Here is a 10,594-nt window from a genome sequence, read left to right on the forward strand (position 1 = left end):
ATAGATAGATAGATAGATAGATAGATAGATAGATAGATAGATAGATAGATAGATAGATAGACAGACAGACACCTAGGTGATAGATAAGAGAAGATAGATAGGTAGGTAGATAGATAGATAGATAGATAGATAGATAGATAGATAGATAGATAGGATAGATAGGTGCAGACCGACGATAGATAAGAGATAGATAAAAGCTAGATAGGTACAGACAGGCAGATAGATATAGATAGAGAGTTAGACAAATAGACACAGATAGTCAGATAGATATAGATAATAAATAGATCGATAGATAGATGATACATACATAGATGATAGCTATAGATAGATTTGTCCCTTGGAAAGAACTTATTGTCTGTCACTTCTCATTCCTTCTCTTTCCTTCTTTTCATGTTTCAAAGAGTAGCTATACATTTTTATTTTTTATTTATTTTTGAGAATTTCATATATGTGTGAAATTATATATATATTGTATATATATATATATATATATATATATATATATATATGAAATCTACCCCATTCATTTTCCTCTCCAATTCCTTTATGTTTCTTCCAACATGTGCCTTACCAACTTCATAGCTTTGTTTTCTGAGTTTGCTTTTTTTAATGTGTGTGTGTGTGTTTTGCTTTTGCTTTTTGGACAAGTCCAGTTAGTACTGCCAATATGCACACGAATGTGGGGCCAGCCCACTGGAGCATGGGAAACTACCTGTAGCCAGGTCCTCAAAAAAGAATAATTCTTGCTCCCCAAGAGACTACCACTGCCAAAAATAGCTCCCTCAATAAGGGGTGGGGCCAGAGATCACCTATCTCATCTATGCTGAAATTTTAGCTGGCTTGAGCTTGTGTGGGGAACCAGGGCTACATGTCATGTCATGTAGAAAGTACAGTTCAAGCATACTTGAATCCTAAAGACTCAGAATCACAGAAAATAAACTAAAGCATTAGGTAAAAAAAAGTGAAAGGCTCCTACTACTCAATGCTTTGCCTCCAGTGTCTCACTCCAGCCTGTTTGTCCTGGTGTCTTAATGAGGATTTTTTTTTTAATCTCTCTTACTTGGTTCAAGAAGAAACATATGTTTTCCCCATCACATTGCTGAGCTCTTCCTGCTTCTTACCCATGCTCTTTGTTGAACAAAAACCACTTCCTGTTCACAGCCATCCTTGTGATCCCAGCGCTTTCCGGTTCTCACTTGGACTAAACGTGTCCCGGGCTCGCTGCATGACTAGGGCTGGCTCCAAAAAGCCATTGTCTTATAAGCTTGACTTCTGTGTGCCCAGCTACCTACTCTTCTCATTCACCAAAGAGGCTGTTCTTTCTCCATTGTGTTTTCTGTCACCCTGTGGTGTCTCTGCCAGATGCAGATGGCTGGATTTACTTCTGAGTCTCTACCTTCTTACCATGACTGTAGGCATGTGGCCGGCGCCGTTTGTGTAACTTATGAAATGAGGTGTAGTGATGTACCGTGGTCAAGATTTCTTGCATATGAATTTCATACGTGTGGTTTTTGTTGTTGTTGTTGTTTGTTTGCTTGTATTTCTGTGGAATACACTGGTGGATATGACTGAATCTATACATCTTTTTGAGCTCTATGGACATCTTAACAGTACGAGTTATTCCAGTGCGCCAGTGTGACTGCTCTTTCCAGTTTTAATGTCTTCATCATTTTCATTCATTGGTTTAGCAGTTCATATGGTACAGGTCTTTCTTTGGTTCGTTTTTTTTTTTTTTTTCCTGTGTACTTTATTTTTATATTTTTGGCAATTTTAACAAATCTGCTTCCATAATTTCTTTCTCAGAAATCTTGTCATTTATTAGATATATAAAATGCTAGAGTTTTGTGTGTTGGTTTTATATCTTTCAGATTTACTGAGTTTATCAGCTCTATTGTACCTTTGGTGGTGTCCTTAGGCTTTTCTATACAAGAAATAATGTCATCCTACAAACTGGGATCGTTTGGGCCCTTTCTCTCCTCTACAAAAATCAATATAAAATGGATCAAAGATTTAAATTTAAGCTTCTGAAACTATGAAGGTACAACAATAAAATATAAGGAGAACACTCTAAAATAGTGGTTTAAGAAATGATTTTAAAGAGATGACCTCAAAAACATGGGAAAATTGTAAAAGAGGGGTTAAACTAAAGCTTCTGTGGGGCTCATGGACTATGCCTCCAGGGGAACTGGCACAGGACTAGTGAGATTAGAACATATTAAAACCCCAGAAATCTCAAACTTGATGTTTAAATCTCCTCCTGAGAATGGAAGGCATGACACAAAGCTCTCTCCTCCCTTTCTGTGTCTCCCTCAGAAGCTGGAGCTACAGCCCCAAGGTTACAGGTGGTCAGTACAGCATGGCCAGCACCCTAGTCCAGCCAATGACAGACACTCATCCTCAAAACCCCTCCCACTGCCCCAACTTTCTAAGTCCCTCTTTCACATGAAATAAATGAGCCGGCATCATCTACTTCATCAGTGACCGCCTGAGACTTTATTTGATCTGGGCTCCTTCCTCACCCAAGGATTCACCGCTGGGCCTGCAGGCTTGACTTCCGGCCAGGCAGCCATAGCGAAACCACCTCAATTGCCTTGGAGCGATGCAGCAACCGGATTTGTCTGGGTCAAGCTTCCTCTGCTTGGATCAGCCCTGGAACCCACGTCCTAGTGGCCACCAGACCAAGCACGGGCATTCACCTGAACCCTCTGCCGTTAATACAGAGGGTTAACGGAAGGGCTGCTAACGCCGAAGGCTGTAATGCGGCTTCAGAACTCTTGAGTTTCCACTTGCTGGTACCGGCAAGCTCATTTTAAAAAGCTAACTGTAACATGGCGGGAAAACTTTTTCACATCCTAGGACGGCTCAGCAGCTTTGGTGCATGGATCTAACTCTGCGTGCTCCATCTGCTCCTGAGGAAAGCGGAACCTGGAACTCCTAGTTTCACCTCTTTCTGCCTAGAGGCAGACAACTCTCCGACCATCCCATGGGAGGACACACTTCTGGCACTTTCAGCCGGGTGTCTGGGCCTCATGGAGATTCGGAACCATTGGCGGTAGCCTGGCATCGGAAAAACCGAAATCAAAAGCTTCTGCTTTGCAAAAAGGATAACCACCAGAGCAACAGAACGGGAGAGGACATTTGCTAACTGGCAAAGGGTTAACCCTTAGAACATAGAAGGAACTCACAGAACAACAAACCAATAACTGAACTTTAAAATAGACACTTCTGAGAAGAAATACTATTAACCAACAAATACATGAAAACACTCAGTATCCTTGCCATTGTGACAGACAAATCAAACTATAGTGAGATATCATTTTAGAGTAGCTAACAGTAAAACAGAACAGAAAGAATGCTGGCGGGTGATGAAGAAAAAACCGTCTTCACACAGCCATTATGGAGACCACGACAGCTTTTCAAAAAGCCTGAAACAGAATGACTAGATGGTCTAATTGTCCCCTTCTGGTTATTTATCCAACGATAATACCCAGAAACCAGCATACAAAGAAACACCGGCATGCCTGTGTTTACTGAAGCGCAATTCATAACAGCTAATGGAGTCAACCTCTGTCCCATCAATAGACAAGCAGACAAAGAAAATGAGGTTTATGTAGACAATGGGGTTCAGCTATAAAAGAAATGAAACCCTGTCATTTGTACCACAGAGAGCTTCAACCCAGAGAAGAAAAGTTGTTGCCCTTAGCTTGTGCAGGAAAAAGCCTGGTCCAGAAGACCCTGTCCTGAATGAGTTTAAAATCTAGTATTTTAAACAAAAATACACAAGGGAAATTTTGTTCTTATGGCTGCCCACAGCAGCCCTGAGCTACAGCAAGCCATTTCTCATTTGTTTGGAGAAATATTTGTGGATCAGAGGACTCACAGGGTCACTGCCAGGCTCCTGGACTAGGAACAGACAGCACTCTATCAGCAGCTCCTATACAGTCTCCAGAACAGAAGTCACTCGAGCCAGGAAGGAATGGAATGCCTCCCTTACCAGCCCCCCTCCCCCCACTTGGTCTCAAGCAAGTTCCCTGGGGCTCATTTGCATGTTTTGCATATTTACACTTCAGGGTAATAAACAATCTATGCAAAGTCTCTGGATGCCATTATTTAGGAAATCTGCCAGGGTGGATTAGGGAGGGATCTGTCTTGGTGTATATCTAATGAGGCAAAAGGAAGTTCTAATGGGATTTCATGGATTCAGATCATAATTGGATTTGGTGGAGGGTGTAATTAAATTTCATCAAGAGCCCAAAACCTTTGCCCTAGAAAATAATGGAAGGGTCAGAAAACCTACCATCTTGCTCAAAGCGAACCGTGGAAAGGCTGCAGAAGTTCTAAAGCACATTTTAGCTATGGGACAGCCACCCAACATCTGCAGAACTGGTAAGAGAGCTGAAAACACTGTGGGTGTGCCAGAATTAAGATGCTGGGGAGAGGATGGGCCAGCCAGCTTGCTGTTAGTCAAAATACCCCAGGAAGACCCTGGGGAGGTGGTGCGGCCTGTCTGCATTGGCCAACCTTCCTCTGGAAGGTGAGAACTGGCCCTTTGAGAGGCCGTTCCCGCACTGGATTGTGCTTTGATGCTCCTGACTAAAACAGAGAATTTTCAGGAAACTGGGGAAGAGAAATCACTTCCCACTCCTAGAAATCAATCAGAGATGTTGTAGAAAATAAAAAGGGTTATTAATGTTTGCTATGAAAAGTCTATAATTGTTACCACAGTTATTATTAATCTGCTACCATGTCAATAAAAGCAACAGGTAGGAAGAACACAGTTTCATTTTATCAATTTTTCTTTTATGAATTATGACTTTGGTGTCAAGCCTACAACTTTTTCCTTTGTTAGGGGACTTGTGAATTTTCCCGCTTGTGTTTTGTTGTTGTGCTGAGACAAGTCTCTCATAGCTCAGATTGACCTCGAACTTACTCTGTAAGCTAAGGATGACTGTGAACTGACCCTCCTGCCTCCGTGTCTCCCTCGAGCTCTGAGACTATAGGAGTACACCATCATGCCCAGTTCATGCCATGCTGGGGAGTGAGTGTAGAGCTTCAGCCACACTGGGCAAGAACTCTACCAACTAAGCTGCAATTCCAGTCATTAAGTTCCTTTTAAAAGTCTTCTTTCTTATCATTTATATCTATTTAGGTGCTCTTTAATGTCTTCAGGGAAACTGTGATTCTGAGCATATAAACATTACGCATGTTTTGCTAGATTTATATCAAGATACTACACTTTCCTTTGAAAAACTACAAATGCTATCCTGTTTTTTGAGTTTTCAGTTTGTTCATTATTAGTATGTAGAAGAGTAACTAGTTTTTTTATGTCAGCCTTTATCCTGAGATCTTACTGAACTCACAAGTTAGAGCAGACTTTCTGTATTTTTTCCCAATGTTTACAAACCTGTAAGCTATAAATAGAGACATGTTGTGTCTTCTACTTTAAACCTCTATGCCTTCTATTTTTTTATTTGCCCTATTATATTGCCTGTGATTTCCTACAATGCAGTCATGCATTGTGTAACAGTGACAGGGCATTCCTGCCTTTTTCCCTGGTCTTCTAAGTTTCCCGTCACTCAGTATTTCAGCATCAATCTGGTTTGCTATGATATTTGTAGACTCTCTTTATTAAGTTTCGGATATCCCCCTTTCCAGTTTGATAGAAATTATATTACAAAGGGCAGTTGGATATTGTCAATTGCTTTTTCTGTGTAAACTGGTATGGTCCTATGACCTCTCTCCTTTAATCCACTGATAAAGAGAATTTCACTGAAGTCACTGTTGAGTTTTGAAACATCCTTGCACATCAGCAATGAATCCCATTAGGCCACAGTACATAATTCATTTTACACATTGCTAGATTTAATTTATTAACATTTTGCTGAGAATTTTACTAAGTCAATGAGTGCTCCTTTATACTGTTAGAGTGTTGAGTATCAGGATAATTCTGGCTTCCTAAAATAAACTGTGAAAATAAGAATTTTCTTGTTTTTCAGAAGAGATTCTGCAAAATTTCTTAATTGACCACTAGAATTTCTAACCAAGTCCAGGCCTACAGATTATTTTTCAAGAGTTTTTAATCATTACTAAAATTTTAATTTCTGTAACATTTAGAACTATTTGGGCACTCTATTTTAACTTTGTTGAATTTGAACAGCTGGTGGTTTTAGAAGAATTGGTCCCTTCTTCTTGAGCTGTCAGATTCACAAACGTTCTTCCCCATTGGTCTTCTAATAACTGCAAAATCCCTGATGACGCAGCCTCTGTGATTTCCAGCACTGCTGATGTGGGTCCTTCTGATTTCCTGTCGCTGCTGTTTATCTTGGCTTGTTTTCTACTGCTATGACAAACATCGTTACTGAAAGCAGCTTGGGGAGGGGAGGGTTTATTTTTTTCATCTTTATAGCTTACAGTCCATCATGAAGGGGAAATAAGTCAGGGCAGAAACCTATAGGCAGAAACTGACCAGAGAGTGTGGAGGAACACTGCTTAAGACTTGCTCTTCATGGCTTGCTCAGCCTGCTTTCTTAATACAACTCATGACTTGCTCAGGGGTGGCCCCACCCACAGTGGTCTGGGTCCTCCCACATCAATTACTATTCAAAAAAATGACTCACAGACTTGTCGAGTTTCTCTCTTGGGGCCACTTTATCCGTGTTATCACTATCACTCATTCCTATGTATTTTTTTTAAGTTCCTTTGAGACTTGATGTTTGATCTAAAGATTATTCAAAACTATGTCAATTTAAATGAACAAACATGCAGTACATATACACAAAAACATAATATTTAGCCATATGTAAAAATTAAATTATTTTTGGTGGGGAAAATCGAACTATGGGTTATACTGTTTACTAATATTAGCTGGGCACATAAAAATACGTATTATATGTTTTCTCTCAAATGTAAAAACTAAATGCTATTGATCAGCCATCAAGCTCACTGATTCTACTCTCTGTCTTTGTCTATTGCAGATTATTTTGTAAATCTGTTATTTCATTTACTGTAATTTTCAGTTCTATAATTGACATTAAATTTTTAAAATTCTTCTGTTTCTTTGCTGGAATTCTTTTTCCTTTGTTTTTGCTTTGAAGACATGTTTTATTATCATAGAAGCATTTTTTTTGTAGTGATTACTTTTAAATCCTTGTCATAAAATTTAGCATCTCAGTCTTTTCCTTTAGCATCTGTTGATTTTTTAATTTCCTTCATCATTCTTCCTGGCTTATCAAATGATGAGCAAAGCTCTGTTTTTCTTACTTGTGTCCAGGGTGTTACAATAAGATCCTGTTTCATTCTGAGTTTCCGAAGGTCCTTTTTAAGTATGTTCCTTTTTCTGCTGGACTCACCCAATATTGTCCTAACAAAAATGGACCACTAATTTATACTGTCTGGGCATGGGAACAAAGAGACAGAATGCAATTTGTCCCACTTTCCACCACCTCATAACGCCCCTGGTTGATTCTGGGTGAGGAGGGAGACTTAGGACTCAGTCTCTCACTAAAACCAAGGCAGGAGAAAGTGGAGTATTAACTTCATACCACTTCACTCTTTTAAGACCAAGGGATGCTAGGGCTCAACTCCCTGCCAGCTGCTTTGGGGATGGAGAGGGATGAGAGTTGTGGTTTGAATCTAAAATTACTATTGAAGGCCCTGTGCTAAAGGCTTGTTTGCCACTTGATGGGCTTCGGAAGTGATTGGATCACGAGGACTCTGAACTAATCAGTGGATTGGTTTGTTGATGGGCTCATAGCTTGATAGGCTATTGGAGAGATCGGATCGGATCCTTGAAAGTATGTACTTGGAGCCCATTATCTTGTCCTGTGCTTTCTGCTTCCCAGCCGCCCTGAGGTGAGCAGCTCTGTTCCATTACATCATCCTCACCATTATGTTCTGTCTCACGGGCCTAGAAACAATGAGGCCAAGAGACCATGACAAAAGCCTCTGACGCTGTGAGTCAGCATAAATTCTTCCTAGTTTACATTGTTTCTTGGGCATTTTGTCATGACGATGGAAAGCTGATGAGAGCTAGCCCTCATTCTCACAGCTGATACTGGGGTGGACATCTCTTTCCATCACCTGATTGGTAGATATAGAGGCTCTGTTCATAATAAGCTCCCACGACACTACCTGGAGGAGAGTCTAGAACATTCTCTGCTGCTGAGAGGAATTCAGAAGATTAATTTCCTGCATGCCACAGGGTAGGTACATGGGTGCTGCCTACTTCCTTGGGCTATGGGAAAAACACATCGGCTCCCTGCTAGAACCCACAGAAGTTACTGGTGAGTGGAGTTAGAAGAGGGTTAGATTCTCATTTCCTTGTGCCTAGCTGCTTCAAAGTGGACATTGCCAAGTTTTTCCACTGTTAGGCCACTGTCTTCCTGGTCCTTCAGCTATGGGAGCAGCCTTCATTTTGAAATGTAGTTTGTCCATGCTTTTTAGAAACCTAAACAATAATTGTCTTTTCATTTCTCGAGATCCAAGGTCCCTAGCAAGTCAGTATGTTTCTTTCTCCTTTCAGTCCCACCCTGCTTGTTTGCCGGGTATTGTCCAGGATGCTGAATTATTAAGAGAGAGAACCCAAGGAGGAGGTGGCTATTCCACTGACAGAGCACAGCCCCTGTTATTCATCTGTTGTTACTGTTCCTTTTGTTTTCCTGCATATGTATGTACGTATGGACAAGTGCACATGTATGAGGAGGCCTGAGGTTGATGTCAGGTGTCTTTCTTCATTGCTCTCCATTGTCTATATTGAGTCAGGGTCTTTCATTGAACCCAAAGCTCTCTGTCTTATCTAGTATAGCTAGCCAGCTTGTCCCATGGAGGCCGGATCTCTGCCTCCTGTGTTGGGATTACAGGCAGCTTCTGTCATGGGCCCTGAACTGGAGTCCCTGTGACTATGGCGGCAAGCCTTTTACTCACTGAGTCATCCAGCTTCTATTACTCTTGTTTAAAAATAACAATTATATCCTGTGTGCAATTTTATATAATTTTACTTACCAAAAGTTTTACATTTCCATTAGAAGCAGAACTGCTTGCAAGCATAATTTTAAAGGTGATATATAATTCCCTACTGAGTGGTCAGAGTATGATGTCCATAATCAGTTTGCTATGGATATTTATTGCTATAATAAATCATGTAGTGGTGATAAGGTATTGCTTCAGTGGATTTTTTGTTGTTGTTGTTTCTTCCATATTTATGATTATTGGGGTAGAGTCCTGGGGTAGAATTACACATAGTCCCATAGCAACATGCAAACCCTCTAGTACCTTCAACAATAATGAGACTTTAGCATGCTTTCAGCCATGAGCTAACTTGACAGAGAAAAGAGAATAGTGCCCCATTTTGTCCTAATATGCATTTCTGTGTTGACTAGTGGCACTGAGCAGCCAAAACTTTTGAACTTAGCATTCTGTCTTTTACTTGCTTATCTTCAGGGCCTGCATACTCTATTCAAACAGTCTTACTTGTAGAAAAATCTGAGTTAGTACATGCAAGCAGTTTTCTGAAACTACAAAGACATATTTCAACATCAAAGATGACCTAAACGAGAAATAACCCAATCCCCTGTTCAACTGCCTAACAGGAAAACACCTGCCAATTAAATAAAGATATCAGATAACGATAAAAGGTACAAAACACTTCAGATTTTTTCTGGATAACTCTTGTTCTTGAAAACCATGCTGTTTAAAATGAATAAATGTGTCCTGAATCTTACCTGAAGCATGACGACATTGTCACCTTCAAAGGTTACAAACACATCTGTGTCACATTTCAGGCCTGAGATTCGGTTTTCCATCATGTAACCCTGTTGCAGAAAAAGAGGAGGGGAGATGGGCGAGGAAGAAGGAAAAAAAAATTTTAATTTGCAATCCCATCATTATATGGAAACAATAGCTTCTTCAAAATCAAGAGATCAGAACACTGAGAATAATAAAATAACATCGTATTTTCTTACGCAGAATAATTCTGATCTATTGCGTTAGCTTTGAGGTCATAAATACTATTTTGGGTATTGTCTTCGCTAATAGTAAAACACCTACAAATGGTCATTTCGTATTTAACCAAAAGACTTCAATTAATTACACTAATAGCTTTGAGGTCATAAATACGATTTTGGGTATTATCTTCACTGATAGTAAAACATCTACAAATGGTCATTTAGTATTTAACCAAAATATTAATCAATTATACCAATATTCTTTTTTTTTCCCAACTCTTCTGAGTTCTACTAGAGGCCTACACTCACTATGTGCAAGAGGCTCTCCCTCACCCCACAGGCCTCACAGTTCTCCCTTCCCTTTTCTCACGGCTGGCTCTCCCTCACCCCACAAGCTTCATATTTCTCCCTTTCCTTATCTCATGTCTCTTATATCTGGCTCTCCCTCACCCCACAGGCCTCACAGTTCTCACTTTCCTTTTCCCACATCTGGCTCTCCCTCACCCCACAGGCCTCACAATTCTCACTTCCATTTTCCCACGTCTGGCTCTCCCTCACCCCATATATTTCACATTTCTCACTTCCCTTTCCCACATCTCTCAAATCTGGCTCTCCCTCACCCCATAGGCTTCACAGTTCTCACTTCCCTTTTC

General features: G+C 40.4%; 1 protein-coding gene across 1 annotated transcript in view; it reads right to left on the minus strand.

The window, feature by feature from the left end:
- The window catches only part of Acoxl (acyl-CoA oxidase like), a 187,415-nt gene that overhangs the window by 100,019 nt on the left and 76,802 nt on the right, over positions 1-10,594 (minus strand). The window contains exon 4 of the mRNA XM_055605271.1: positions 9,720-9,809. Coding sequence (XP_055461246.1) covers positions 9,720-9,809 — 90 coding nt within the window. The remainder of the gene's footprint in view (positions 1-9,719; positions 9,810-10,594) is intronic.

The sequence above is a fragment of the Psammomys obesus genome, unplaced genomic scaffold (genome assembly GCF_907164565.1).
Source record: "Psammomys obesus unplaced genomic scaffold, mPsaObe1.curated_primary_1811, whole genome shotgun sequence".
Classification (NCBI taxonomy): domain Eukaryota; kingdom Metazoa; phylum Chordata; class Mammalia; order Rodentia; family Muridae; genus Psammomys; species Psammomys obesus.